General features: G+C 51.2%; 14 protein-coding genes across 14 annotated transcripts; 10 read left to right on the plus strand and 4 right to left on the minus strand.

The window, feature by feature from the left end:
- Positions 1 to 209: 209 nt before the first annotated feature.
- CC1G_04309 (hypothetical protein) lies at positions 210 to 4,367 on the plus strand (the record flags this gene model as incomplete). Its single annotated transcript, XM_001833278.2, has 11 exons — positions 210 to 245; positions 298 to 527; positions 581 to 654; positions 706 to 916; positions 970 to 1,052; positions 1,113 to 1,155; positions 1,207 to 1,282; positions 1,330 to 2,013; positions 2,067 to 2,107; positions 2,164 to 2,334; positions 2,384 to 4,367. 11 exons carry the CDS (start codon positions 210 to 212, stop codon positions 4,365 to 4,367), a joined length of 3,633 nt encoding a protein of 1,210 aa, XP_001833330.2.
- Positions 4,368 to 4,395: 28 nt separating this feature from the next.
- CC1G_04310 (hypothetical protein) lies at positions 4,396 to 5,218 on the minus strand (the record flags this gene model as incomplete). Its single annotated transcript, XM_001833279.2, has 4 exons — positions 4,396 to 4,582; positions 4,639 to 4,853; positions 4,906 to 4,987; positions 5,042 to 5,218. 4 exons carry the CDS (start codon positions 5,216 to 5,218, stop codon positions 4,433 to 4,435), a joined length of 624 nt encoding a protein of 207 aa, XP_001833331.2. The 3' UTR covers positions 4,396 to 4,432.
- Positions 5,219 to 5,462: 244 nt separating this feature from the next.
- Positions 5,463 to 6,381, minus strand: CC1G_04311 (hypothetical protein; the record flags this gene model as incomplete). Its single annotated transcript, XM_001833280.2, has 5 exons — positions 5,463 to 5,578; positions 5,642 to 5,954; positions 6,015 to 6,091; positions 6,118 to 6,182; positions 6,236 to 6,381. The coding sequence occupies 5 exons, from the start codon at positions 6,379 to 6,381 to the stop codon at positions 5,463 to 5,465; spliced, it is 717 nt and encodes a 238-aa protein (XP_001833332.2).
- A 402-nt stretch (positions 6,382 to 6,783) lies between these two features.
- CC1G_04312 (hypothetical protein) lies at positions 6,784 to 7,543 on the plus strand (the record flags this gene model as incomplete). Its single annotated transcript, XM_001833281.2, has 3 exons — positions 6,784 to 6,878; positions 6,936 to 7,339; positions 7,395 to 7,543. 3 exons carry the CDS (start codon positions 6,784 to 6,786, stop codon positions 7,541 to 7,543), a joined length of 648 nt encoding a protein of 215 aa, XP_001833333.2.
- Positions 7,544 to 7,703: 160 nt separating this feature from the next.
- Positions 7,704 to 9,514, minus strand: CC1G_04313 (hypothetical protein; the record flags this gene model as incomplete). Its single annotated transcript, XM_001833282.2, has 5 exons — positions 7,704 to 8,499; positions 8,557 to 8,980; positions 9,038 to 9,265; positions 9,315 to 9,413; positions 9,465 to 9,514. 5 exons carry the CDS (start codon positions 9,512 to 9,514, stop codon positions 8,122 to 8,124), a joined length of 1,179 nt encoding a protein of 392 aa, XP_001833334.2. The 3' UTR covers positions 7,704 to 8,121.
- A 302-nt stretch (positions 9,515 to 9,816) lies between these two features.
- CC1G_04314 (argininosuccinate lyase) lies at positions 9,817 to 11,586 on the plus strand (the record flags this gene model as incomplete). The annotated part of the gene is made up of 8 exons (XM_001833283.1): positions 9,817 to 9,881; positions 9,935 to 10,109; positions 10,164 to 10,415; positions 10,464 to 10,810; positions 10,866 to 10,950; positions 11,004 to 11,147; positions 11,205 to 11,285; positions 11,344 to 11,586. 8 exons carry the CDS (start codon positions 9,817 to 9,819, stop codon positions 11,584 to 11,586), a joined length of 1,392 nt encoding a protein of 463 aa, XP_001833335.1.
- Positions 11,587 to 11,744: 158 nt separating this feature from the next.
- CC1G_04315 (syntaxin) lies at positions 11,745 to 13,493 on the plus strand. The gene is made up of 9 exons (XM_001833284.2): positions 11,745 to 11,856; positions 11,913 to 11,941; positions 11,995 to 12,163; positions 12,244 to 12,477; positions 12,533 to 12,641; positions 12,698 to 12,774; positions 12,826 to 12,942; positions 12,994 to 13,079; positions 13,134 to 13,493. The coding sequence occupies exons 1-9, from the start codon at positions 11,827 to 11,829 to the stop codon at positions 13,282 to 13,284; spliced, it is 1,002 nt and encodes a 333-aa protein (XP_001833336.2). The 5' UTR covers positions 11,745 to 11,826; the 3' UTR covers positions 13,285 to 13,493.
- Positions 13,494 to 13,653: 160 nt separating this feature from the next.
- On the plus strand, positions 13,654 to 14,445 carry CC1G_04316 (nuclear protein). The gene is made up of 2 exons (XM_001833285.2): positions 13,654 to 13,853; positions 13,905 to 14,445. Exons 1-2 carry the CDS (start codon positions 13,740 to 13,742, stop codon positions 14,025 to 14,027), a joined length of 237 nt encoding a protein of 78 aa, XP_001833337.1. The 5' UTR covers positions 13,654 to 13,739; the 3' UTR covers positions 14,028 to 14,445.
- A 155-nt stretch (positions 14,446 to 14,600) lies between these two features.
- On the plus strand, positions 14,601 to 16,911 carry CC1G_04317 (aspartate aminotransferase). The gene is made up of 9 exons (XM_001833286.2): positions 14,601 to 14,657; positions 14,990 to 15,036; positions 15,096 to 15,132; positions 15,183 to 15,300; positions 15,353 to 15,602; positions 15,655 to 15,992; positions 16,047 to 16,199; positions 16,256 to 16,425; positions 16,480 to 16,911. Exons 2-9 carry the CDS (start codon positions 15,027 to 15,029, stop codon positions 16,634 to 16,636), a joined length of 1,233 nt encoding a protein of 410 aa, XP_001833338.2. The 5' UTR covers positions 14,601 to 14,657; positions 14,990 to 15,026; the 3' UTR covers positions 16,637 to 16,911.
- A 99-nt stretch (positions 16,912 to 17,010) lies between these two features.
- CC1G_04318 (HEAT repeat family protein) lies at positions 17,011 to 20,538 on the plus strand (the record flags this gene model as incomplete). Its single annotated transcript, XM_001833287.2, has 7 exons — positions 17,011 to 17,575; positions 17,633 to 17,694; positions 17,748 to 18,552; positions 18,601 to 18,764; positions 18,816 to 19,670; positions 19,723 to 19,829; positions 19,884 to 20,538. The coding sequence occupies 7 exons, from the start codon at positions 17,011 to 17,013 to the stop codon at positions 20,536 to 20,538; spliced, it is 3,213 nt and encodes a 1,070-aa protein (XP_001833339.2).
- Positions 20,539 to 20,736: 198 nt separating this feature from the next.
- On the plus strand, positions 20,737 to 22,518 carry CC1G_04319 (hypothetical protein). Its single transcript, XM_001833288.2, has 7 exons — positions 20,737 to 20,909; positions 20,990 to 21,076; positions 21,136 to 21,208; positions 21,270 to 21,361; positions 21,425 to 21,484; positions 21,547 to 21,618; positions 21,677 to 22,518. Exons 1-7 carry the CDS (start codon positions 20,879 to 20,881, stop codon positions 22,435 to 22,437), a joined length of 1,176 nt encoding a protein of 391 aa, XP_001833340.1. The 5' UTR covers positions 20,737 to 20,878; the 3' UTR covers positions 22,438 to 22,518.
- Positions 22,519 to 22,999: 481 nt separating this feature from the next.
- Positions 23,000 to 24,199, plus strand: CC1G_04321 (hypothetical protein; the record flags this gene model as incomplete). Its single annotated transcript, XM_001833290.2, has 5 exons — positions 23,000 to 23,039; positions 23,089 to 23,322; positions 23,373 to 23,426; positions 23,488 to 23,553; positions 23,607 to 24,199. 5 exons carry the CDS (start codon positions 23,000 to 23,002, stop codon positions 24,197 to 24,199), a joined length of 987 nt encoding a protein of 328 aa, XP_001833342.2.
- Positions 24,200 to 24,455: 256 nt separating this feature from the next.
- CC1G_04322 (hypothetical protein) lies at positions 24,456 to 25,229 on the minus strand (the record flags this gene model as incomplete). The annotated part of the gene is made up of 3 exons (XM_001833291.2): positions 24,456 to 24,631; positions 24,694 to 25,042; positions 25,101 to 25,229. The coding sequence occupies 3 exons, from the start codon at positions 25,227 to 25,229 to the stop codon at positions 24,456 to 24,458; spliced, it is 654 nt and encodes a 217-aa protein (XP_001833343.2).
- Positions 25,230 to 26,032: 803 nt separating this feature from the next.
- Positions 26,033 to 27,699, plus strand: CC1G_04323 (hypothetical protein; the record flags this gene model as incomplete). Its single annotated transcript, XM_001833292.2, has 6 exons — positions 26,033 to 26,231; positions 26,315 to 26,375; positions 26,431 to 26,498; positions 26,549 to 26,602; positions 26,656 to 26,724; positions 26,780 to 27,699. 6 exons carry the CDS (start codon positions 26,033 to 26,035, stop codon positions 27,697 to 27,699), a joined length of 1,371 nt encoding a protein of 456 aa, XP_001833344.2.
- Between the last annotated feature and the right edge of the window lie 222 nt (positions 27,700 to 27,921).

Below are 27,921 nucleotides of genomic sequence, written 5' to 3' on the forward strand. Positions count from 1 at the left end.
CAAGTTCGATCACTGATTTCACGGCCAGACAGGGCCGCCAAAGGCGACGCAAAGGACTTTTAAATTGGCGTTTCGAGTTTGAACCTGAACCACTCAGTGCACCTGTGATCCAACGTTTGTATCCTGTCTGAATCCTAGCTCCTCCGGCCCAGTGCAGAGCCGCGATTCGAAGCACCAGCTGGCTCAGAACATAGGTTTCCTTGCGACAAATGTCAGCGTTGGAGTGGGATTCAAGTGCAGTCAAGGTACATGTGCTTGTCTTCTTTTCATCTCAAAAATACTCATGACATGCGGCAGTCCCACCTACGCCTCACATGCCAGCGTCTAGCCCAGTTGCAATCTAAATTGGACGCGGACGGCAGCATAACTCGGAAAGACATCGCGACGTTACTGCAGCAAGGAAATGTCTTATTAGCTCGGGCAAAGGCGCAAAAGCTTTTACAAGAAGATGCTCAAGGAGACTTGATGGAAATTTTGGAGAATGAGATAGGAACGCTCATAACGCATCTGGCAGAATTGGAAGCCAAGTGAGTACCTTGCGTTCCTTCTGTCTAAACATTTCCTTACCTTTAATTCTGAGCTTGACTCCATCTCCTGTCCTTGTCGAGGCTCTGTCAAGTGTGATATATTCCGCCCCACTAGTTCCTTGCAAAGGTACGCGCTCCTGTGTTTGAATACATACATTCGCTCACAATAGCACTTCAGAATTGCACATCCTCAGAAATCTCCTTGTCCAGCGTGTTGGGCCGGATTTCGCTCTTTCTGCGATGAAAAACAATGACCGACATGTCTCCCCTCGCATCATTAGAATCACCTCCACCCCGGTCCCTACAGCCTCGAAACTAGATCGATACCTCGCCCATATCTCAAGAACCTATGGGGGAAATTGGACGCCAGACCCTCAGCGTCACAATGTGTGAGAGACCTACCCAGCGTGGTCGTGGTTCTGAAGCTAATAACCCGACACAGTGTCAATATCTTGTCCGAAATCCTCAACCCGGAACCGTCGAAGGAGGTGGATATGACTTCACTCCGCCGATTTTGCTTCTACGGTGCTTCTGAATTCGATCTGAGGCTCTTCGCTTCCGGTTGCTAATTGGACTCCCGTGAAGGTATTCCTGATGTCCCATCCTGGCTTCGACCGCGCATCTGGAAGTGAGTCCTGCTTTGCTCTAGGGATGACTAGACTTCCTCAACGCCATCCAGACTCTTCCTTGGCGTCCTCCCCGGTGAACAAGACGCATGGGGGAAGGAAATTGCGAAACAGCGAGCGTGCTACTATGTGAGTCGTGGAAAGTGCTCGAAGATAAGTGCTGAAACGGATCCTAGGATCTTGTTCGACGTCTCTTGGAACCATACACCACCTTGCCTCCTCCAACCACACCACCTCATGCCAGCGATGAAATCCTACTCAATGTCGTTCACCATCTTTCTCGAATACCGCGAGAGATGTTCTCACATCTCGAAGATGCCCCAGAGGAGTCCAATCTGTGTCCACTGTCTGAGAAGTCCGACGACAGCATCAAGATCCCGCAAGCAACTGCGCTCGATGACCGATATCGAATCTTGAAGGAGAAGGATCATGGAGCTCGTCCAGAAAGCGAAACAGACGCAGACGCGATGCCAGCCATTTCAATCTCCAACTACGACTCGGTGGCCGAGGAGAACGACGAGACTGCATCACAGGTTTCCAAAGCTCGCCCGCCGTATTCCTTTGGGCATGCCCATCCAACTCATGGGTCTGCCATCTTACGACTGCTATTCATCCATGCTTCCATCAATCCCGGCCAACTGTCACAACATATACCGGCCGTGTTGATCCCTCTCTACACTGCCTTGCAAGCGGAAGTCGAGCCAGAGGACTTGGCGCATGTGGAAGCCGACACGTTCTGGTTATTCGAGGCGATCGTGGCTGAATTTTCGGAATTGGATGATGGAGAAGGCAGCCACAGGTGGATGGCTCAACTGGACCAGACATTGGCTTGGGCAGATCCTGAGTTACACCAGAGTTTGGTAAGGCCACCGGCGCCGTATTCTTCATGATAGCGTCCTGATATCTGATTTAGGCAGCCAAAGGCCTCCAACCGTCCTTGCCTCATTATTCATAGTGGGTTCTCGTCTTCTGAATATGCGGTGTCTGTCTAATCCTCCTCTCTTGTATAGTCGCTGGTTGGCCCCAGTCCTGACCTACACAATCCCTGTTCCAGCTATTTTCGTTTTCTGGGACGCCCTATTCGCGCGTTTACCTAGGGAGCGCGATACGGCACCTCGATTAGACTTCTTGATCGATCTTGCCTGCTCTATGCTTCTGGCTGTGCGAAGGGAGTTACTAAGGTGAGTGTTGTTTGCTTTCGGAGAGACCCTTTTCTCAAGCATCTATTAGTCTCGGTCGTGCTCCAAATACAAACCGACTGTGGGTGGAGCAGGAACAGGATTCGGAGACAAAGTCGAAGACGATCAACGAGAGTGATCCCTTTCTCGAAGGAATATCCCTGCTACAAACCTACCCTCGGACCTTCGTCGATGACGCAGAGCGAATTATCCAAACAGCCAACGACCTCGTGAAACGGCGCGAAATGGAAGCTAACAGGAACCAGCCCCTGTCCAGCCAGTCGGAACCCAGTTTGGGTGTCAGGTTGCGGAATACCGTGTGGAAAGGGATCACCAACCAAATTGATCCAGACCCAGATGACATTTCTTCGAGTTCCAGCGATTCCGACCAGGAGAAACAGCAAGAGGACGGGAACGAGACGGAGAGAGAGTCTGCTACAAGTTCCTGGTGGTCCAGTATTGCAGGAAGCAACCTATCTGGGACTCGCCTGACCATCTCTCATGCGGACACCCTGCAGCCTCCAGAAGATGAATCTGGCTATTCGTCTTCCGCGAGCAAAACGTCTACTGGTAGTATCTGGAACTATGCAGAAAAACTCAGAGATTCAGATACTGCAGCAACCCTCGCTAAAGTCGGCACAAACTGGCGAGCACGAGCAATGAACGTAGGGACTTGGAGACAAGCCAAAGCTGACCAAAATAGGGCTGGAGGTTCCAATGACAGGACAACCAACGGAGACGGGACTGATGCTGAAAAGAGTGCTCACCGCCACGAATCCCCCGAGCCTTCGTTTTACTCTCCAACCAGTTCCCATCGGTCCACATACAGCTCGAGCTCGTCGATATCCCCCCTCTCCGACCACCATAATCAAGAAGAATCCTTGGTCAGCAAGACCAGATCGTTCCTATCCCTTGCCAAAACCCCTTCATCCGCCGGATCGAAGACCGCGCCTCGTCCGCTGTTGTTAAGCTCGGCATCTCCTATTACGTCTCCCCCAATGTACACCTCTACGACGCCTGCAACGCCGGAGAATCCGCAGTGGGCTGAAGTAATGAAAGCCAAGAAGCAATTCCTGAACCGAGAGTCCAGGTCGTCTGTGTCCTCTCTCTCGCCATCCGAAGCCTTCAAATCGAGTCGCTCGGATTGGGAATCCGACGGGGGCAGTAGGATTGTGCCCCTCAACCGTCGGTCAATATCACCTATGGCGCCGTCGTACAGGATCAATCGTGGCTTGGCCAGTCCGTCTCCGTCCGTGGGCGAACCGTTCAGTCCTTCTGTCTCATCCACAACCTCAACCGGATCGCCAAGGCTTCCTGTCCTTTCCACTTCACCTGTCTCCGCCTATTCACCCACAATATCGTCAAACACGCCTCCCATATCTAGGTCTGCGACACTTCCAGACACCTCAAGTGAAACTCATGTGTTCGAGCTTGAGCGGAATGACACGGTCAAGAGAACCCCTCGCGCGGATGCGGCCAGGAGTCGCATGTCGTCTCTCGATGCATCAGATGCCCCAGCAACCGGATTATCTCGTCATGCTCGAGTCCGCTCAAGGCGACAAACGCGACCAAGTCATCTACAGCTGAAGGACACAAACGTTACCAAGCCTCGTTCCCCTGTCGAGATCAAAACGCCGAATTCGAGCAATAATCTGACGGTAGAGTGGCCTACAGAGGATCCAGACATGGCAGCGACACCAAGGGCGACTACCTTCGACGCCACGGACGATGATGATGCAAGTCTCTCTCAAAGACCGATATCCCCTCGTTTCAGACGGAGAAAAGTGTCCACGGCTGAAGCACGAGATCGTTCTAACGTTCGGAAGTTGTCCGGGGACGGACAGGAACCTCGGTTGCGGAAGACATCGTCTGGTCGGTCGAGGAAGGTGTCCAACGAGGTCAAGGACAAGAAGCACTATAGGAGGGAAAGCGAGGCAGACGAGGGCGACGACGAAGGTTACGATGACTTGCTCAGTGCATACGAAAGCGAAGATCTCAGCCACACCAGTTACAAGCTCATATCTACTTCCCGCTAGTTTGCAATTTCTTGTAGTAAATCGCGTGGACATTATGGTTTCTGTATCTAGGTTCTCATAATGATTTAAATTCTGTATACGACTAGAATGGGATTAATTAAGGTTGCTGCCGTTTGATGGGAGAGGTGGTTGTTTCGGTGAACTTGACGACGTGGCAATAGATCTTGGATGTCCGTGTAGATTTCTTGGAGAATGGGAAAATGTGGAAGCATGTTCTGCCAGCGACGTTAGTGAGCGGATGTTGACATTGACCACTCTGAATGGCACTCACCGGAAACCCAACCCGCAAAATAGGAGCTCCCGTACTTGATTGCGTCAAAACAGCGATGTAGTACCTGACATTCCAACCGTAGAGCGCTTCGTTGATAATGAGGTCCTCGAAGACCGAAAACGGGATGAATTCACGGCTGGAAGACAGGACTTTTGTCAAGAAACCTCTGTGGGTCTCTATCTGTATTCCATGACAAGGTATAACGACCAGACTTTCTGCAGTGGAACGTGTTAATTGTAGTCCAAGAGCACCGCGGCCAGCACCGACCATGAACGATCCCAGAACAGACATTTCGAAGAAATAGGGATAAGAGGATGGTAGTTCCAGTGTACCTAGTCGGTCCCGGACCCTAATTGCTTCATGAATGGAACAGCGCGGTCAAAGATGAGACGAGCAAGCGCACCGTTAGATAGAAATTCCAAGCAAGAAGGGAGATGGTCAACAAGAAAGCCTGGAAGGTGACCCGCCTAACTTGGCTTCGTGCTGAGGCTGTCTTGTTTTCCAATTTATATTCGCGATATTGAGGACATTTTGATATGGAAAACTCGAGATGAGAGGGAAGTGGGTAGATGCGTTGCATTCATGGTCAACCTTGGTCGCGTCCGACCTTTTCCCATTTGTGGTCAATCCAATGATGTAACTCTCAATGCCAGCAGCGCCATCACGAAGTGAAAGTTGAGTGAAAGTAATCTATTCTGTAGAGCCCAAGTTGAGGCAAAAGTTTTGGCTACACCTGATCTAATGTATCTAAAGAGCTAACCTTTCCTAAAAAACCGAGAACGGTCCACAGCGAGCGCTGACACCCTTGCTTCGCTGTATGTTACCTAACGCGGGTGGACGCGGTTCAGAAGCTTGAACGATCCGAAAGCGAGGAAAGCTGCTCCAGCGTAGATAACAATTCTAACTTTTAACGGGTTCTGGGTCAAGAAAGGGTAGGGGACTAAAATACCAAGGTGTCAGCAGCCTGGCCGCACGTCCGATGACAACCCCAGACTATACTCACAAATGTTTCCGTTTCGGCTTGCACAATGCTCCACCCAGAGTCCGTAGAAGACAGCATACAGAGCCACCACGACAGGTACATGGATGTTAACTTCTTTGCGACTGTACTTCTTTTCGAAGACCAGGAAGTCGAGTAGTAGCGAGAGCGCTGGTACAGCATGAAGGCCTAGGTCAATAGACAGCGGAAGGCGGAAGGGCACTGGAGCTGCATCAGAGCTGGTGGGTTCAGGGGTGGCGGAGACGTCTGAAGCTATGATGAGGTCGGGGAAGAAGACGAGTAGCGTCCAGTAAATCGACGAGATAATAACTGCAAGCTATGTGGAACGAGAAGATGATGCTCCTTCATTGTATCGAGGTTGGGCGGAGAGACTTACTGGCATGGCTGCGATGAAAAGGCTGCGTCTGAAGCTGCGAAGAGATGCTGGTCCGTCGCTCAGAATTAGGCCGCCATCTGCCAGATTGCAAAAGGGGACCCACGACGAAGAGGGGGAATCACATCCGTCAGGACGCCGATAAGCATAGTGGCAATGGCAATGAAGAGACTATTGAGACGAGAACTGAGTTCAACAGAGTGAAACGAAGGATGGATACAGACCCTTGGATGGTCAAATATTGAAGATGGCCTCCATACTGGTTGCGAATGAATGCGTCGACTGCAGAAGTGTTCAGAGAACGAAAAGCAGTGATCATAGCCCCTGCAGAGGCCAGCCGGAAAAGCCCTCTAAACGCAGAAAAGGCCATGGTCGGTGGTGGGACGAAGGCAAGGAGCAAAGCATCGCATAGTTCGAGTGTGGATTGTCCCGCTGACGGAATGACAGTGACATAAGAAACCTAACAGCAGCAAGCGCCCCATCCAATCAAGCGCCCGGATCACCACCGTGAGAGAACCGAAATCAAGTGTTGTCAACGCCGCTGTGCGCGATGACTAGGCGCTTGTCGCACTGACTCCTCAAACTCCTGCTCGACAACCAGCTGTGCTTTCGTCTCCGGTCGCAGACCGGTCATCAATTTACTAATTGACTATTCAACGAAATGTTCCTATTCTCAAGATGCGGTCCCGGCGTCATCACTGGTTACAAAAACCCATCCGGTCCCTCCATGCTGCTCAATAAACTACTGAACAACCCCAAAGGCTCACGAATAATGTCGTATAGCACGGGAATCGTTGACGGCGGAAAATCTTTACACATCTTCGTCGCAGGCCTCGGCAATGCACCAATGCCCAATACACGACACAGGTGAGCGGTTCTTGACATCCCTAGCCACCTTGTCGCCAACTTATACCCATGACCCAGCATTGGTCAATACATAGTCAGCTCGTTAGGCACCCACTTTGGAATCGCTCTCAGATCGACGCGCGGTGGCCACATAGGCTCTGGGGTCGTCGACCTCCCCTCCGCGTCTGGCCCCGTCAAAATCACCCTCTTCAAGTCGAAGCAACTGATGAATGCCTCGGGTCCAAGTATTGTGCAGGCATACAGGGCCGTCCTATCTCAAACAGGTGGTGCTCCGAAAGGCTCCAGTAACTTTGTTGTACTGGGAGATTCCATCTCACATACTGCTCTGAAGCTGAGTGCGAGGCTGGGTGGGTCGGCTCAAGGCCACAACGGTCTCAAGAGCATCTCGAATGCTCTTGGGAGAGCAAAAGACTTTTGGCAATTCAGAGTCGGTGTCGGAAGAGGGGTGGACGAAGATGGAGGTGAGCATGATTCAACCTCGTTTGACCACGCCTTTACTGAAACGCGGCCTGTTAGCGAGCATTATTGACAAAAACATCGACGCCGCGGAATGGGTAATGGGACGACTGAGTGAAGCAGAGAAAGAGTATTGGGGCGTTGGAGGAAAGGGACTGGACAGCGTGATGGCAGAGCTGGGAAGAGTGGCACGTCAATTGGAAAGCTAGCAAGAGATCGGGCCTCTGAACCCACACCTTGCAAAGCGGGCTCAGGCAGTCTCAATCCCATTTTGCGCAGAGCCGGTGCAAAGGTCGACACCACAGTCGCAGACCATGCCACCTCTCCTCCGAGTCCTTTCAACTTCTGGCAGATCTGCACAAAGGAACAGGGGTAATATGGTGGATGCAATAATGCCAGCCTCGAAATGAGGCGATTATATCTAGTACAGGGGATGTAGCACAGCGATTATGAAAAGCATATGTACGGTATCATAAATAATCAGAGATAGTCCTTCCAGCGCCTCCAAAGGACGAAGGATATTAGCAGAGATATAATACAAGTAATGCTGATGACTTCAAAGGTCCCTTCCCAACAGATGCGTCCTTTGCACATAGATCCTTCACTTGCATGGGACTCCGAGACGAATGCGTAAAGATAGGAGAAGATGGGGTTGCCCACGAACGGTGCGTACATCATGATGCCAAAGTTGCGGCCGAGGTTCTTCATTCCCCAGATGGAGGAGACGATACTAGGGCTGTATTTTTTTGAATGGTCAGCACGGAAACTTGATGACTAAAGGAGTGGCTTACAGGACAGTGAAAACAGAGCTGTAGCCGATGCCCGTTCCGACACTTAGGACCCAGACATCGTCACGAGTTACAGCCCGTTTGCTAACCCATGAGAACGTCCAAGCGAGTATCAGGGATGACAAGGACAAAAATGTGACTCGAGTGATGCGGTGCCTTCGAGGGAATACCTGTAAACCGGAGGGCAACGAGGAGGCGACAGGGGAGATGAAATCTGCGAGCAGACCGACAGAGATGCGAGAAATCGTGTTCGACAGTGAGAGTAGCTTCACTTGACGAGCCGTGAAGGCCTGTGCCGTGGCATCTCCAGTACGCTCTATAGAATAAGGGGGAAGCGATACTACGATAGAACCGATATTCGATATCACCATCTCAGACTAGAACGAGCAGGGTTTAGGACATAGTGCGTGAGAACCCATGGGATAGCGACTTACTGTGCCCAATGTAACCACGCAAAAGATTGCGAGAAGCCAGAAGTCGCTTTTCTTGAGTAGTGTAAGCACCGACTGTTCTTGATAAGTAGGGGGCTTCCGATTGGACGACAGGAGAGAAGTAGTCTCGTCAGCGTCTCTATTCTCTATGTCTGAAGATGCGGCCTGGCTTGCAGCAGTTGCCTCAACGTCGGAATTAATATGGAGGAAGAGGGCGGATGAGAAATAGACCGCAGCTGAAGATATCGCAAGGAAGGCCGTGTAGCGGGTGACGTTGAGGGTTTCGGTTGACTGATCTGTGAACCAGCGGGAGGCTATGACTGAAAGAAACAATGGAGAAAGTCCGAAAAGAGCCATGCTTGTGCCAGATGCGACTCCAATGTGTCTGGGGAATATCCTGGAGGCAGCGAATAGCGACGAGAAGTATCTATGGCAAAGGGTAAGCATATGGGATAAAACACCACGAATGACTGGGAAAACTCACGCAAACACCGTTCCCAGTCCTGCGCACAAGAATGACAGAGACAATCTATGGAACATCACTTTTGACTGTTCGGGCGAAGGGTCGTCCGGAGTGAAGTAGATCTGGACCGAGAAGCCTGCGTAGGCGCCCGTGAACAGCATTGCAGCGACCAATGAGCATATTGCTGGCCCGTATGTGTCGATGACCTTTCCAACGACGGATGCGATGGTGTATTGGCTCATCATGCCACTAAGCAGGGGCTCCGTTACACGTTTCCGGGGTAAATCGAACTACTCACGCGAGGACAATGGTCGTCAATTGGGGTTGGCTCAGCTTCGAATGCTCTGCCAGGATTGGGGACATCAGAGGAAATGTGAATATTCCACCAGCCCATATTCTAGAGGCTGTATTGTCAGACCAGAACGCTTCAACTATCAGCACGACATACGCATTCAACACAATAGCCACGCAGGCCAGCCCTTTCCGAAACGAAGTCATAATGATAGCGCCGGGTAGGACGACCCAGGAATGAGGGAAACAAAGTTGGGAAGTTGGTTAAGATTTACGGAGTATATGGGAGATAGCAGTTGGTTCAGAGGAGAGGAGTCGGTGCTGGCATGAGACGAGTTGGAGCTGTATGGGGAAGGGGGCCACTTATAGTCGGCGCGAGCGTTCCCAATCGGGGTTAGTTCTTAGATAAGATGATGGCCATCAAAGCTCAGAAACTGCTTCCACGAAATCACAATTTCCGCCTTTTTGCGACCCGACCTGACGCTGTCTTTACCAAAACCTACGACACCATGGCTGAGCAACCAACAAAACAGAAACTATGGGGAGGTCGTTTCACAGGAAAAACTGACCCTTTGTGCGCCGTCCTTTGCGTTTTTCTACCTCGGAACTAACTTGCGGGAATCACAGAATGCATGCCTTCAACCAATCGTTAAAGTATGACCAGCGCATGCATGACGCAGATATCCGGGGCTCTATCGCGTATGCAAAGGCCTTGACCAAAGTCGGAATCCTCACCCCCGAGGAGGAGACGAAGATGATCGAGGGCCTGAAGGTCGTTGGCAAAGAATGGGCAGATGGTTCTGTGAGTCATTTCGGACGACATATCGCGTTCACATAGACTTATCGGCCGGAAAAGTTCGTACCAAAAGAGGACGACGAAGACATTCATACCGCAAATGAGCGTCGTCTTGGGGAAATTATTGGTCCTTTGAGTGGAAAACTCCACACTGGTCGTTCTCGAAATGACCAAGTCGCGACAGATATGCGGCTCTGGCTTTTGGATCAAATCGCGGACATCGAGCAAGGCCTTCGGGGACTACTCAACGTCCTCGTTGAGCGAGCCGACAAGGAAATTGATTTCCTCCTCCCTGGGTACACCCATCTGCAGGTGCGTTATCATGGTAGTCCCGTCAACTGTTTCTAACAATTGCAAAAGCGAGGCCAACCCATTCGATGGTCGCACTTCTTGCTATCTTACGCGACCTCATTCCGATACGACCTGGAGCGACTCTTGCAGTTGGTTCCTCGTATCTCTGTCCTCCCTCTCGGAAGTGGTCCACTCGCAGGAAACCCCTTCGTAGTCAACCGCGAATTCCTTCGCCAGGAGCTTGGCTTCCAAACCATCGCAGAGAACAGCATGTGGGGAGTTGGAGACCGCGACTTCATTGTTGAGTTCATGATGTGGTCGAGCTTGACTATGACCCATATTAGCCGACTTGCTGAAGACTTGATTGTCTATTCCACAGCCGAGTTTGGCTTCGTTAGCCTTAGCGATGCCTACAGGTATGTTTTTTTTTTTTTTGTCTTCCAGTAAACCACTTTCTAAATCTTGTCCTAGCACGGGTTCGAGCATTATGCCGCAAAAGAAGAATCCAGACTCCCTGGAGTTGCTCCGAGGTAAATCTGGTAGGATATTCGGAAACGTATGCGTGCACTTTTCATTAGTTCTGGACTGGGGGCTGAAACCTTGGGTTAGATGGCCGGCTTCTTGATGACCTTGAAGGGTCTTCCCTCGACTTACAACAAGGACTTGCAAGAAGACAAGGAGCCTTTGTTCGACAGTGTCGACAACGTCTCTGCCTCCCTCAAAATCACCGAAGGCGTTATCGCTACCATGGACGTGAGTTATATGGTAGGACGATTTGCATTGTGCAGCAGGCTAACCTCCGTGTTCAAGGTCCACGCGGACAAGATGCGTCAAGCTCTTACAGTTGATGTCCTGGCCACCGACCTTGCCGAGTACCTCGTCCGTAAAGGAGTATGTGGAGCCAATTTCAACACCTTGAAGCTATGCTGAAAAACTCCTTTCCCCGCAGATGCCATTCCGTGAGACCCACCACATTTCTGGCCGCGCAGTAGCCTTGGCAGAGTCCCGAAAATGCTCCTTGAGCGATCTGACAGTCCAGGATTATAAGAAGCTAAATCCTCTGTTTGAGGAGGACGTTCTTGATGTGTTCGACTTCGAGGCTAGTGTTGAGCGACGAGACGCGATCGGTGGTACCAGCCGACGAATGGTCGAGCGCCAAATTGCTGTCCTCCGAGAGTTCTTGCAGCAGTAATTTATGATATTGTAGAAGTAGAACGGGAAGCAGTGCAACATGAAGAATAGAATTTGAATGTCATCCCGCGCTGCGGCGCATCATGCTCCCACTCCCACGGGGTTAATCACTGCCTTGTCAACTGCCAGCTCTCCTTCCTGGTATACATAGTACCCCGCCTCCGATCTCTGCTCTCTCGTCTACCCTTTAAATCTTTATCGCTTTCTTCTTTACCTAAATTTACCCTCTTCTTCTTTAATAATGGCGAGAGACAGACTTGCGGCCATGAGGGTAGGTCAAATTTCCCGCTGCCGTGGAGACCGTGTCCGAATCTTACGACTTCACAGGCCCAGCAGCAAGGGATGTACGGGGGCTCGTAGGTGTTGAACCGCAACTACATCGAATTCGACGCTCACCAAGTAAATGTAGAAACAATTCCTACCCGACGCAGGCGTCTGGAGGATACGGCCAGAGGTCCAACCAGTATAACAACCTTTCCGACTATGAGATGTCAGACGTCGGTGGAAGCAGGACATACAACGCAGCGCCAACACCAGTCGGTACACCAGGAGACGCAATGTCAGCATTCTATGCTGAGGTGCGCAGACTCTCGCTCTACCCGAGGTCCAAGAAATAACGCCTTTTCTGCTGTTTCCTCCCGCCGCATGGCATGTATAGATTGCCTCTATCCAAGACTCTATCCGCGCTTTCAACGAAAATATCTCTCGTATTGGAGAACTGCATTCACGCTCGTTGAACAATATGGATGATGTCGCCGCTCAGCAAAACAGCGCTGCACTCGATGATTTGGTTGCGGAGACCAGTGCATTGAGCGCCACCTTGAAACGTAGGATCAAGGCCTTGGAAGCACAAGGTGCTTCAGGCCGAGACGGACAGATACGAAGGGCGCAGGTACGCTGGAATTTGGCTACCATCCAGAGATTTCGCTTACACCGCTGTGTAATAGACAGGGCTTGTCAAATCCAAGTTTGTTGAGGCCATCCAGACGTACCAGTCGGTAGAGCAGCAATACCGCACTAAACATAAGCAGCGCCTTGAACGGCAATTCAAGATTGGTGTGTTTACCCTAACCCCCTGATAGCGATCCATTAGACTCAACGCTGTTCTGCAGTTAAACCCGACGCTACCCCGGAAGAAGTGCGCGCAGTGGTGAATAATGAAAACAATGGACAGATCTTTTCTCAAGCTGTTGGTTTCCTTGTTTCGTGCTGAAAGCTGTGAACTCATAGCCCATTGCAGTTGATGAACTCCCAATTTACGAACGCCCAAATGGCTTACCGTGAAGTGCAAGAACGACATGAGGACATCAAGCGTATTGAAAAGACATTGGCGGAGCTTGCTCAACTCTTCAACGACGTAGGCCGCTAGTTTTTTGTCGCCGGTAATGGTCGCTCACGGAGTTTTTAGATGAGCATTCTTGTCGAGCAGCAGGACGAAGTCATCAACACCATTGAAACCCAGGCCTACAACGTTCAAGCTGACACCGAGGCTGCGTAAGTGACTTTGCGGGGTATGTTTTCTGCGGAATTATATTGACCGGTACCCAGGTACAAACACACCGAGGATGCTGTCAAATCGGCAGCGGCCGCCCGCAAGAAACGATGGATATGCTTCTTTATCATCCTCATTGTTGTTCTTGCTATCGTCGGCGGTGTTGTCGGAGCCATTGTGAGCAAGCAAAACACTGGCAGCAAGTGATGCCAGAAAGCTTCCGTTACATCTGTTTCGAGTTCTTTGTTTAATTCGCATTCTTTGGCACGAGGACAAGTTATATCTATCTCTTTGACGACGATACCATTTCTATTTTTTCTCGCTACACGGACGACTTTCTATCTGCTTGGCTGAACCATTAGGATAATGCTGATAATAGTCTCTCTTAAAATCCAAGGCAAAGGGCTGTTCACTCCACGAAATGCGTTGAGTCTATTACAAAGAGGAAGTCAGACCGTCGGATCACACCAATCCCGAGTGATAGTGGCTGTGGTCCTGGATCAAGGCTTACGCGTCATCTGTCGCTGGTATATAAACCCCTCTCTGCTTGTTCTCACTTGTTTCTAGCCCTTTCTCCTTGTTCTCATTTGTTTCATCGCCTGTTCCCCCAACCCGTCTCCAGTACCTGCATCGTCCTCCTCTACAACCACACCCAACACATAATGCCAGCCAAGAAGCGATGCCAATTCCACCTCGGTACTGATTCGCAGTGTTCTTCAGCCGCACTGAGAATAGTTGGGTCCTGTCCTCATTGCCAGGCTCAATTCTGTGGTTCGGTAAGTACGTCGACGTATGGTCTATGTTCGCCCCTAACTTGTGGTCTCTAGCACCGTCTCCCTGAGCAGCACGAGTGCACCCACCTGCAGGACTGTCGGCAGCAGGCGTTTGAACGGAATAAGACGAAGCTGGAGAGCGAAAGGACCGTTGCTGCGAAGATCGCTGCGTCATAACCTCGGTCGTATGCCTTGTTGGACCGTATCCGAGTCCCTGTACAACACATCGGCCGCTGGCGACCACGCACACGCATGACCGACATATTTCCGTCGTCGCACGTCCTCGCTTTCCCAACCACTCAGATATCTTCCATTCACCGTCCCTCGCCATAATCACATCACGAACTTCTTTATGCCGTCTAATACACACGGTCGTTTTCGTTGTTTCATCTGCTTGCTTTCATGGAAACCATGTACTTATTTTGTCGGAGGCCCAGTGGCTGTCTGGGGGAGATCTGACTCCATGTCTACGGAGACACACCATCGCTTTTAGGTAGCTCTTACCCACTTTTATTGTATCACATAATGTAGAGTTTTGGCTGTAATACAGGCGTTTCCTATCTTCACAAGATCTGGAATGATTTTTGGCCGGTTCTATTTGAATTCAATTCTCTGAACAAATATGTCGACGAATGTGGGTTGGGGAACGTAATATTTATCTTGATTACCTGTGCGATCACGTTCATTATTGACTCGATTTATAAAAGCTGGTTCAAGATCCTTCCATGATTCATCGACTCCCTTCATCTTCCCCCAATATCGATTCTTCGGATTTCAGCTGGCCCCCAGTCGGTCCAAACCACCTAGGTCAGTCGCGCTCTCCTCTGCTCGCTGTTTATGTCGACAGATTAGCTATAACGGTCACCGTGAACCCCTCATTATCACGTGTGACTATACTGCTGAAGCGCGCCAAACGGCTACCACTTGATAACCAGAAGCCCCCTCGTCGCGCAGTCCATTCCGGTGGACGATGGTTCTGAGCGTTCATGCTCCGGCGGGTACCCCAGACTATATGTAGCCGGTCACCACCTTTCCCCACACCCCTCTATCTTCCCTTCCCCAGCTTCCCCGTCTTTTCGTTCTTCATTCTCTTATTTTGTTTCTTTTGTGGACTAATCTTTTCAACTCATGGCGACTAGACTTAAGCAACTTTTTGGACACTTGTCCTCCTCAGACATGACCGCAGGTAAGCGATTCACTCAATGGTTGGCATTGGAATGATTCCTCACATTCGTCTACCCCTAGAATTGTGGCAGAACGTCCCCCTCGCCCCACCGGACAGGTGACGCGTCTGTTAGGTCCCAGTCACCAGTACTAATTATTTCATCTCAGTATCTTCAAGCTCACCGCAGCTTACAAGGCAGATACTTTCGAGAAAAAGGTTAATTTGGGCGTCGGTGCTTACCGCGATGACAATGCGAAGCCATGGGTCCTCCCAGTTGTAAAAAAGGTCAGGGGTAATGCAATTCCGTTCACGGCACCCGCCAACATTATTTCTTCAGGCTACGGAACGTCTCTTGAAGGACGATACCCTTGATCATGAATACCTCCCTATTACGGGACTTCCGGAGTTCACTGCTGCCGCCGCCAAACTTATCTTGGGACCCGATTCCCCCGCTATCAAAGAGAACCGGGCTGTCGCTGTCCAGACTATCTCTGGAACTGGCGCAAACCACCTCGGTGCCCTCTTCCTCTCGAGGTTCTATGGCTGGAACGGGGAACCCAGAGTCTATCTCAGCAACCCTACATGGGGTAAGTGCGCCTAGAGAACAATGCTTCTACCGGTCTGATCCTTTGCTTCCAGCCAACCACCACGCCATTTTCAGAAACGTGGGGATTGAACCGGTCGACTATCCGTACTACAACCCCCAAACGATCTCCCTGGACTTCGATCGGCTCATTGACTCCTTGAAAGAAGCCCCTGCACGATCGGTGTTCTTGCTTCATGCATGTGCACACAACCCGACGGGAGTGGACCCCACTCCTGAACAGTGGGAAGCCATTGCCGATGTGATGCTTGAACGCGGTCACTACGCCTTTTTCGACTGCGCCTACCAGGGATTCGCTAGCGGTGACCTCGACAAGGACGCGTGGGCAGTGAGGAGGTTTGTCGAAAAAAATGTTCCGCTCCTGGTTTGCCAGGTGAGTGCCTGGGCCTGTAAGATGACGAACATGCATCTGACGAATATTTTCCAGAGCTTTGCGAAGAACGCGGGTTTGTACGGTGAACGTGTTGGAGCACTCCACGTCGTTTCGCCTGACGCCGAGACTGCGAACCGCGTCCGCAGCCAGCTTTCCGTACTTCAGCGGAGTGAGATCAGCAATCCACCGTCTCACGGAGCTCGATTGGTAAGTTTATTTAAATTGGCCAGAAAAGACATGTGGTTTAACCTATGGGACTGCAGGTCTCCTTGATTCTCAACGACCCTGAACTGTTCGAGGAGTGGAAGCGGGACATCGTGACGATGTCCAGCCGGATCATTGACATGCGGAAGGAGCTGTACCGTCTGCTGACCGAGGTGTACAAGACACCCGGGAATTGGGACCATATCCTGAATCAAATTGGCATGTTCAGGTAAGATCCATTCATCATTTGGGGAGATGTTTCCTGACGACGGTTGGCCTGCAGCTTCACCGGGTTAAATCCCGAGCAATCGAAAGCTATGGTGGAAAAAGCCCATATCTACATGACTGGGAACGGTCGTATCTCGATGGCGGGGCTCAACAGCCACAACATCGAATACTTTGCGTCTAGCTTGGACAAAGCGGTCCGAGGAGAACTATGAACGTCACATCAGCAGGGTCTCGACTTTATGCGGGAAAATGACGTCACGGCCGATGACGCGAGGTGTGATGTGTGGGGCATTCCTGCGAAGGACTGAACCATAAATTTTGTATGTTTTCGCCAAGTTTTCGCACCGAGAAGAGAAAGGATAGTCTGAAGCGTAAATGAATGGACCTGTTTCTAGTTGTAAATAGATGGAGAAGATGTATTTTTTCGACGGACATAAGTTGTTTGTAGTAGAAGCAGATAATAAATACTTAGGAGATGAAATTGATTCAAGTGTTGGCCTATTTTGGCAGTTCGCCCCGTCCGCTTTGTTTTTTCAAGGAGAGGATTGAATTTTTGTGCGGGAGCAGAGCGCTGGTGTCGCCAACGATGACCTCGGAGCACTCGTCTCGTTCAATGGGCCCCTCGTCGATTACTCTTCCCCCTCCTCCCGTATTCTCCTCATTCTCTCTTCAGGGCTGCACTCCCGACAAATCCCCTTCCCCACAACAGTTCCACACAGCGCCCTCGTCCCCGCTCTCCCCGCCCGTCCAGTGGTACACGCCCCCGACAACTCCAAGAGACGAGTCCGTGCCCTCCGAACACAAATCTCTCCCACCACAGCCCGTCGAGCTCCTTCCACCCTCAGCCTCCGTGCGCGTCTCCCAGTCCCCCCTCAGGCACCAAGACTCCGCCCCCGCAGCACCCACACACCCGCCAGATATCCAGACCGATGACGCTTTTCCCAGTGCAATCGTCGACCTCGCCGCAGACCTGCCGTTCGGAGAGGAGAGCCTCAACACACTCGAAAAGATCTACCTCTACTCCAGGAGCGAGTCGAGCGTGCACCGCGTGTTTATAGCACACCAACTACCCACGTTTCTCGACCAAGTCGCTCCTCAAGAGGCCATTGAATATGTCTTGCCCCTTATCGGCCTTCTCGCCGTTGACGAAGGTTCGTGAAACTCTCATCGATAGTCCGGAATCCGAGACGACTTATGTGACGACACAGATGAAGACGTGAAAGAGGCTCTCGCTACCGAGCTCGTGCCAGTCATCTGGTGGTTCTTTTCGGTGATTCAAATACATTTCCCTTCACCCTTAGCAAGAGAACTAACTCTGATCAGAATTGTCAAATTATTCCAGATGATTCAGACTCGATGCAGACTTTCGCCTCCACGTCCACAACCGCAACGATCTCGGTGCAGGTTTTCACACCAATCTTGGCCGCTCTCCTTCTAAGCTCAAATCCTCTCATTGTCGGCTCTGCTCGCTTTGCGGTCGTGGATTTGCTCACGCGAATGAGGAGAGCCGATGACCGGGAATCTGGTGTCGCTACCCCCGATTTGCCCCAACCCGCGGACCATGGCAATCCTGGCTATGCGAGTAGCAACATTGACCTCTCTGACGATGACGAAGCAACCTTCAAGGTCGGCATGTTCAAACATGATGAAAGAGCGCTGTTCCGTCATGAAATCCTCCATTCCGTGGTCATAGGAATGGGTCGTCTCGGACTTGATGTTGATCCTGACACTCAACCGTCCGACCCTGTTAATAGGGCTCGGGAAGACGCCGGTGCAGACACTAACAGGAATCAGCACCTTCGAGTATCCACCCCACAAGAGGAGCGGCCGCAGTCTCCCCTTCGCACATCTGTCAATCCGTACTTCCCAGCGACACCCTCGGAATCTTCAGAGGATGCCTCGCGACAGCCACCCACTCGTCCATTGTCACCCCCTACCTCGCCCAAGGCAACATCCCCCAAATCTTGGAACCATTTCACGGGTCCATCCCCGCCATCGCCCCCGCCGATACCTACACCATCCCTTGATCCCGAGCAAGAGCAGCCAGAGGGCGAAGAGAATGATGAAGAACAAGCAGCTATTGGCCAATTGTCGAGCATGAGTCTCATGGCCGCTGTTACTGCGACAGGTAAATAACTTGGCCAGTGTATCGACGGCATTCAAACCTAACTTTTAGTGTTCCGGCCAGGACTGATGGCAGAAGACGTCCAAAGAGCCTTTGTAAAAGAAGTTGAACGGGTGGGGAGAGATTCAGGTCACTTTTACGTTCGGCGGGAAGCGTCGTTGGCCTTGGGCGCACTGGCAAAGGTTGTCCCAGAGGAGCTCGTGGCTTCTGCATTGGTACGGAATTCTGTTCCAAGGTGGATTTAAATGACTGTTAATTGTCTCCAGCTCCCTCTCTTTGACACGCTTCGATGGGATTCTGACTGGCGAGTACGCCATTCAGCCCTTTTTGCCTTGCCAGCGATCCTTCCCCGCCTTTCACCTAATCAACGTCGGACGGTCGCCCTCGAAACGATCATGGCATTGTCCAAGGATGTCTATGGCGCAGTACGGTCCAGCGTGTTAGAGTCACTTGGGGAGGTTCTCTATACATTTCATAACGACCCCGGCGGGCCTCCAGATCAGCTGTTGCAAATGTTTCTCGGGAGAAAGGAGGATGTCGACGTACGTCAGGGCAAGACAACTCTCTATCCGTGGATGGTCAACCAGCAGCAAGAAGATGCCACAGAATCTTTCTATACCGACCCTGAAAGGCCTCTTATTTGCGCCTTCAATTTTCCAGCCGTTGCACTTACTCTTGGTGGTCCCCGGTGGCCTGAACTTCGGGAGGTCTATCTTGACTTGTCGAAGAATCCCAACGGTAAAGTTCGCAAAACATTGGCCGCCAGCTTAGGAGAAATGGCCAAGATCGTTGGCAGGGACGCTGCTCAGAAGGATCTTTTGCCTGTCTGGTGGTCATCTGTGCGATTTGAGGACGAGGAAGTCAGGTCGAAGGCTATCGAAGCTCTGGCGACTTTCTTGCCCATCTTGTCCGTGGAAGAGCGAGTCAAAGTTATTGACGGGGTACTAGTTGTATGGAAGGAGAATATTTTCCGTGGTTGGCGGGAAAGAGAAGCTATTCTCGGACTGGTTGAAACATTCCTCGAGCTTGGTGGTACGGATTCCTTCTGTACGGTCAAGTGTCTGTTGGTCAAGGGGCTGGAGGACTCTGTGTCTTCCGTAAGGGAGGCAGCTATTAGTCGCGTGAGTTCTCCCTGTTTGCATCACTGAAATACGTTAAACTGACAGCCCGCAGTTGCCTCGCATTTGGCATGCATTCACGCCCAGCCCGGTTGTTGCCCAAACACTACGACATGATTTGGACGCTTTCGCTACCTCGCCGTCCTATAAGCGAAGGATAACGTGAGTTTTCTTGCCCCTCCAGCAGCAGGAGTTGGCTCACCAGGACGTCGTTAGTTACGTTGGGTGCCTTCACGCCTGCGCATTGCACATCGACGCTGGCTTCCCGCCACCCGTCGATGCCAATGTCATCCTGAAGATGTTGGAGCCTCTTACCGAAGACCCTGTGGTCGACGTTCGCATTGGCGCGGCCCGCATACTGAACCTTCTCTATGGTATTGCAGTTCCTGCTATTAGCAAGTCTCACAAACTCATGTCTTCGTTCTCAGTAAAAGACCACGACTCTTCGCAGTCTCCTGTCCTGACGCGGCTGTCCGAGCGTATGTCCTCGGACACCTCCCAGGAGGTTCGGTCATACCTGCCTGAAGTTGGCTTGCCTTCGCACCAGGAAGCGAGTCCGTCATCAATGTCAACTTCATCCACAGGGCTTCATCGCAAGCGCCACCCTCCGCCATCGACGTTTTCTCGGCCACCACCAGTTCGCCAGTGGCAGCCAGCACAGAGCGAAGTCAGCTCTCTTAGCTCGCCAAATGTCAGCTCGTCTATTCAGCGGGAGAATCCCGGGCCTGGCATACAGCCTTCGTTCGGAGAAAGAGATGGACAAGAAGCCTCGACGGAGCATCGTGAGATGCGAAACGGTCCCGTTGAGATATCTTTAGCACAAACCTGGGTGGACTCCAACCCAACAACATTCATGTCTGTTCAGAGTTGAAGATCATTTTCACGATGCGAGAATGGATTTTCGCCTTATTACTTAGTATTACCCTTATTCTTTTGTTTCAGTCACGCGGCACAGTCCGAGCTGCCCATATTCCGGCGGGCGCTCATCATGACGTCCGTCCACAACATATTGATTGTCATGGCTGAGTTTCAATCTCTGGTTCTGTCTTCTGCTCTTGACCACAACCTTCTGAGGCTCTGCAAGCGTGCATCCTTACGCTTGTTTGGAGCAGTCGTGCTTCCGAGTCCTCGCCGCTCATTTGTAGACCCACCCTGCAGCCGTCGACCGGTGCTACCCTACCCTCGCTTGACCAGCGCTTTCATGTCAAGTTATGTATAAATTCATTCGTTACTTCACGTTTGGTACGTATCTTACTGCAGCTGCTCCCTTCGGGTAGCATAGTGACCTAGAGATAATTTATCTTGCTTTCTAATCTACATAGGACTGTTCGTGATCTGCAATGTCATCATCGCAACATCGGCCATATGGAATTTGAGCCTCATTAACGGCTGGGACGCTGGGCGCGATCGTATGTTCCTTCTCTCTTCAGGGTTGCTTTGCTGGGCATCGTGTTCATTGAGGTCACAGTGAGTCTGGCTCGACACTCTGACGGATATTCTATCTTTGTCGGTTGCGCTGGCCTCCTCCTTATCTTTCCTATGTAAGCTCTGCTACGATCGCCGTGCCTCAACAGGGCTGACGCCGGGATATTGATTCTTTAGCCTATTTTGCGAAATCTCCACCAAGGACATCTTTTTAACGAAACTGTGGTTTGAGCTGGTATGGGTTGGACTTTTCTGCACACTGGGACTGGGTATGTAATGTGGGCTGCCCTGGCGGCAGTGAATCCGCTAACCTCGCTTGTTCGCTATTGTAGTCGGCGCTGCACTGGCAACTGCAGTGGGAGCTGATCATCTCTGCCAGGCGATGATTTCTGGTTAGTCCAGTTCTGCCTCGGCTCATGTGTACATATCTGATTTTTCTGATGGGTAACACTAGGCATTGGCAACCGTCCTGGATGTATCTCGAGTCGGTTATTGCAAGGCTCTTCCTGGACGTGCTCGCTTCTTCGTGAGTAGAAGATATGCCACAGGCTCCTAACCGCTGCGTTGCTCATACCTTCCACTAGTCTTGGTGTACTTTGTGCTTTTGACGATTTTCACACTGTTGAAAGTCAACGAGGATCCCACAGTGTGGTATTGCTACGCCCGGAAGTTCCCCTGGGGTGACGGCCTTTTCGAATTGCCCAATTCGCCCTCTGGTGCGGTCACACGGAAGACATCCAAACTTTCGAAGCTATCTCTTCGTCGATTCCGAAGCAGCAAAACCCCAACTATTGTCGCCCCTCTACCCCGCCGTGCAGCCAATGATGCTGTGGTGCGAGAAGCCATCCTCTCCTATCGCTCCGGTCTGAGTCTGGAATACGAGATCGAGCACTTCCAACACGCAAGGCCGATCCCACGCCCGGAGCTAGCTATACTCATTGATGAGAGGCCTGGACAGGCGGTCATGATGTCCCAGCCCATGCAATCTATGCACGGCACCTCCCTCTATCCCGAACATATGCGTAGAGCACTAGCCGGCACACCACGCACACCACCCCTTGCATCAAACCCCGAAGCAGATTATGTGCCAAACTCCCTGGACCAGCTCCCACCTTCTCCGAATCCCGTTGGCGACTGGCCGCAACTGAATCCTCCTGTGCGGCGGCTGGGTGAGAAGCGAAGAACTGGCCAGACCATTCGTTCGCCTTCTTCACCATCTCAAGCTACCACTTCTGTGCCATCTCAGCGTACCCGACCGACTGGACCTCGCCGACCTTCTATTGACGCCACCACCCGTCTCAATTCCCAGGCGTCTCCTTTTTCACGGACAGAAGGTTATCTGTAGGTTACACGAGAACTTCTGGCACAATCTTCGGGCTAGGTCCCGTCTGTATTATCTGTCTTTATAGTATTTTTACGGCCTACACGACGAACCTGGCAATGCCAAGACACTTGCCATGGACATGGGAAATCAATGCTTTGACTTTGCATCTTGGTGAATCCGTTGGAATATAAGCGCTCGCTTACTAATACGCTAAATTTGGCAGCCATTGTCCCGCCTTGCATTGTCTGCCCAACGCGGTTAGCGCGTCGCGCATTGTTCTCTCTGTTGGCAAATGCATCGGTGTTGGCTTTGTACACATCTGCACTAAGGCCTTTGTACGCGTCTTTAAAAAGCCGTTCCACCTCATGGAGACTTCCCCCAGCCCTCTGTCACCGGTGGACCGTAGGGTTTCGACGAGTGGCTCAGCTCCAACATCGTCCCAGTCCCTCATTTTCTTGCTTTTTTCTATTGCTACCTCGACCTAGGCGTCGCTGGACGTGCGTTATTTAACGCTATATTGCCTGCCTGCAATTCAATTCGAGCCTTTCATACAGCAGGGAGAACCCTGTGGGGGAGCGACATAATGGACAACGGTTTTCATCTGATTCGGGCTGTATTTTTTGGTGCGTCCATCGAGTCCAGCGTATACTTACACATACTGACCAACAGCAGCCCTTCTCCTACTCTTCAACCTTCTGACGTTGGGTTTCTCGGCTTGGAACATCAACCTGCTCTCGAAAACCGACTTGGGTTCTTCCGCCACTGCGTCTTTCGTCCTTTTCGAAAGCTGTCTTCTCCTCGTCTGTATTGCGATGGGCTTCTTGGAATCATTCATTCCCACGGCGAGGACATCCAACATCCTGGTTGAGTGCGCGTGGACTGTGACGCTGTCTCTATTCCAACTAGGTATGCCCCAACCTCTTCGTCCCCGAACCAATCTCACAGGCCCGTTTTAGGCGCAGCTATTAGTGCCACCATGAATGGCCCCCCTCTGCTTTGCCGATCTCCGTGTATGTGGAACTTGCATTTAATGGTTGCTTAGTTCTTGTGCTCACGACGACCTCCTTTCAGCGAACGACCAGTTATGCACAGCGTCATCCCTCCTCGTACCCTCAATCTGGCTCTCGTGTGTGATTTGTACGTCTGCTTCAATGACTCGATGATTGTAACCTTGTTGACAACGCCCACAGCATTCGCATATTTCTTCACCTTCTTTATTACCGTACTTGCACACCGCATCGCAGTGGCAAACATCTGGGCGGAGACTGTCTACTCTGTCAGTTGGTTTGACATCGGCCCCGCCCATCCAAGAATCCAAATTCAAAAGGGCGATTCATTTTGGGAGAGAGAGAGTATCAGGAGTCATATTCATGGGGCTTCGTTCAGTGATATCGAATCCGCAAAAGGTATTTTCGAGACCGTCGAGGTAACCGCACCCTGGGCCAAGGACGTTCCTCTGAAACGAGGTGTCGATGCACCTTTCTCTTTGTCGTCAACACGCAACACCCCTGCGACTTCCCCGGCTTTCACTTCGAAGACGCTCCCACCGATTCCCTCTTTCCGACTTTCTACCCCACGTGGCACCTTCTCTCCTTCGCGTTTCGTAGAGAGATTCCGAGAATCTCGCGTCCTTTCTCGGGCAGAGACGCCTACACAGTTTGGCAGACACCTTGTCCGGGACAACGCTCCTTTCCCTTCAGCGGTCGTCGATCACGACCAGCCAATTCCCAAACCCCGTGGGTGCGAATGGGTCAGGGCGGACGCTTTGAAATCGCCTGTATGATCGAATCTCTGCATCACTTCTTGGACTTGCTGAACAGCCTTTGACTTCTTTGCAAGCTAGTCGAAGTCATGTTCGATGTAAACATTCACGACATCATTACGCCCGATATTTACTCATGGACTCAACCATATTCCACAAGACTTTTTTCATCAGACTATAATTCTCAACAACCACTGTAATCATAAGGGAGTACTAATCTAGCTACGAAATGTATACTTTACTGTTAATATACACTGCATCTCGACCGTCCGTTGATTCAAACAGCGGAATTCGATACAACCTTGGTTTCGAATGTTGCTAAGCGCTGTCGAAGATTGAAAACTTCTTCCTCGACCTTTCCCAGCTCTTCCTTCGTCCGATGTAACTCTTGCTTGGTTGCTTCGAGTCGCGCTTCCACCTCTTCCTCAAGACTATCGGTGGCCACGGCGACACCTGAACATGTCAGAAATCAACAACCCAAATGACGCGCTGCAAGGTTGAATGTATTCTCTTACTTGACACCAGCTTGGCAATACGCCAAAGACGAAGGATAATGAGAAGGGAAGCCAGTTCCCTTTCGCGACCCCGAAGTACTAGGTCGAGAATGAATGTGGCGAGGTTGATAAGCGCATCGAATAGATGCAAAGCTGCCCAGTGCACGGCGCCAAACGGGTTAAAGTACTGTATCCCCATGCACCAGACCGTGATAGGTATTTCGGTGACCAGAAGCGCTGACAATGCCAGGGAGGTAATAGACAAAGCTTCCATCCAGACTGGCGTCTCTCGTGGTTCAAGCTCACTGCAATTGGGATTGAACAACGTATAGCCCAGCTCGACGAGCACAAAGACCACGTCAATAAAGATCTGCAGCGGCATGTTGAGCGGGATTGGCGCATGTGCATGTCGATGGAACCAAGCTTACCAGTAGGATAAGAATCCTATGCATGTGAGGGCTCGTGAGGACTCTGGCTGTAGTGGTGCGCCATCGGCGATTTGATTCCTTCCAACGCTTCCAGTAGACCATGGCCTCCAGTTGGAGTTGTTGATGCATCCGAGGGTATTTTGCGCATAAGTATCAAGAGGTGAAACTGAGTTTCAAGGCGAACAAAGCGCCTTCTACCACAATGCTTGCCGCCAAGGAGCGCTTATTTGGTCAGTGGGATCACTTTGTGGCTGTACAGTGTAACCCTTTCTTCACCTCCCACCATCACCGTGCTTGAGACGAATGGTGACCGACAGCCTGCGTTTCTCCTTGCTTCCCAAACACTATATCTCCGCGTACGGCAGCTACTCCCCTGGTAACAGAAGAACTAGGTCCATGCCATATAACAGGTAATTTCTCGACAAGAACACAATCAATTATGACGGATTCAACAGTATCACGCCACGCAAGTTTGCTTCATGGGGGTTTGGAAGGCTGAGTACCGTCTGTCAACTGACTACCAGATGACCACTAGCATCACGAGTACACCACCCGATCTACGAGAGATAATCGTACAGAACTCAAATGACGGGAAAGTAAAAATGATAACAGTCGCAATGCACACAGGTCTTCTGGCGTTGGCAGCCCTGATCATCATGCTACTGGCAACACGTTTTCTCATCTCTTTACCATTGGTTGCAATCGACCTATCACATCTCCGTGAGACAGATGAACTCGGTACCTTCGATCTGTCCAGTATAAAGGGTCGAGGAAACACTGGTTAATCATGGCAACCCATCGACTCGAGCGGTCATAGACAGGAATCGCCTCTTGTTGACCTCAGGGTTTCCATTTGCTTCTCCAACTTTCTTCTGTCTCACTTCATTCTTCTTCGCCCTTTTTTCGTTTTTTGTGTTTGTGTCCTCCGAACTATGGCCCTCCACACATGGAATGTGTTTGGACGATTTAGAGCTGGGATCTTCGGTGCGTCCACTCTTGAGCTGAAGGCTTCCTTGCCTGATGTCGATGATACCGCATTCACAGGTCTGGCCACCATCCTCGGGCTAGGGGTGGCTGTTGTCTGCACTATTATGCTCGTAAACGGCTGGGCTGTTTATCTTTCTCATCAGAGTGCGTAATGTGTTGAAGTTGTGAAACGACCACATGTGTCGTTGAGATCAAAGTTTCCTCATTCCTATCCCCATCCAACTTAGAAGCGGCCATTTCGTTCTTACTGGCCGTCAACGTAGTTTCCTCTGTTGCGCTGGTATTGATGTGGGTTATCGTGACTACAGCTTCAGGCTTACATGCATTCTAATCTATCGTACAGGAGTATTTTTCGTTTCCGGCCTATTGCGGACCTGGTCCGCGTAGCCACGGCCTTGGTTTTCCAGATAGGTATATTCTTCCGGTTACGTGTCTAGTATACCTACTTACACGACCCGAAGGTCTCATTGTCGTCTTCACTCTCTCCACTCCAACCCTTCCCTGCGTAGAGTCAAGTATGATTTCCTTGACTAGCATCCTCGATACGGTCCTAACAGCTGGAATGCAGGCCTAGTACAATCGTGCAAGGCTCTCGACTCGATTATCCTGTTTGGGTCCTGCTTTTTCTGCGTGCTCAGTAAGTCATAGCACAGTATTTTCCCTGTGCCTATGGACTAATGACTGGGCACTAGTGTTCCTCTATATTGTAATATTGATTCCGACGCTGAAGCAACCCCTTCGCCCGCCTCCACCCCCGCCTCCTATCTATCGCGATCTCAAGCGGTGGCCCACTGAAGGAGACGGGCGCTCCTCCTGCTCCTATTCATCGTGGGACAGAATACCAGAGAAGCCGATTTCCAAAACCGATCGCAGCACCTTCACGGAATCGTACTACCACAAATTGCAGAGTAAGGTTTCATCCCCGGAGCGTCCGAAGCCACCGCCGCTCTCTCAAAGTCCCTTGATGCACAACAATCCTTTCCTCACGCCTGAAACAGCTCTTATGGAGCTATCCAATCAAGATTCAACCTACCTCCGCCCATATACACCGATGCAAGCGTCAGATCCCAACGTCGAAATCCGAGGCTCCATGGCTTCATTTAGTTCCTTCTCTTCTAGGGACTCTGCTGGGACCAGCATGTTGGAATATCCTCGAGCTGCCTTGACCTCTCCTCAGACACCGTCCTATCACCCCCGACGAACGCGATCGATTGAGAGTGCAGCGTTGCTCCTTCCAAAGCAACCGGTGGTGCTCGATGCTCCCAAACAAGATCAAATTCAGGTGAAGAGGGATAGCGACGTGCTCCCAGCACCTGCCATCACTTTGACCGATGCTGATTTCATTGGCCCGAGGAGACCTCAGGGCGAGACCAAGCCACTGAAGGTCAAGCGCAGAGTACCGCAGCAATTGTTCTTGGACGACCATTTGGAGAGCCTGGCAGATAGCAACTTCTCTGCCGTTCCCCGTAGTCCATCGCCTATATCTGGTCCATACTCCCCGAGCTCCTTCCCGGTCACACCCAACTCAGGAGCCCTTCCATCGCATCCGCGACTGACCATGCACTTCCGCGAGCTTAAGCTGGCCAAAGGCGCTCGCACTCTCACCTCCTAAGCATCGCAATAGGCTCGATGTCTTGGTTACGATCCTTACGAATAGAACGAACCCTAGTAAGTTATAATGTAGCATAGGTCTACTTAGTAAGGAAAGGGTATTGCCCGGCTTAGCCGCTCACAGATGGACTTCTTGCGGTGGACTTTGTAATTGTAGTGTGACGTCATGTGCAGACGCTGATGTACGCTTGTGTCGGATCCTTTGTCTCTTCCTTCATCAACG

Source organism: Coprinopsis cinerea, assembly GCF_000182895.1.
Source record: "Coprinopsis cinerea okayama7#130 chromosome 2 map unlocalized cont3.2, whole genome shotgun sequence".
NCBI lineage: Eukaryota > Fungi > Basidiomycota > Agaricomycetes > Agaricales > Psathyrellaceae > Coprinopsis > Coprinopsis cinerea.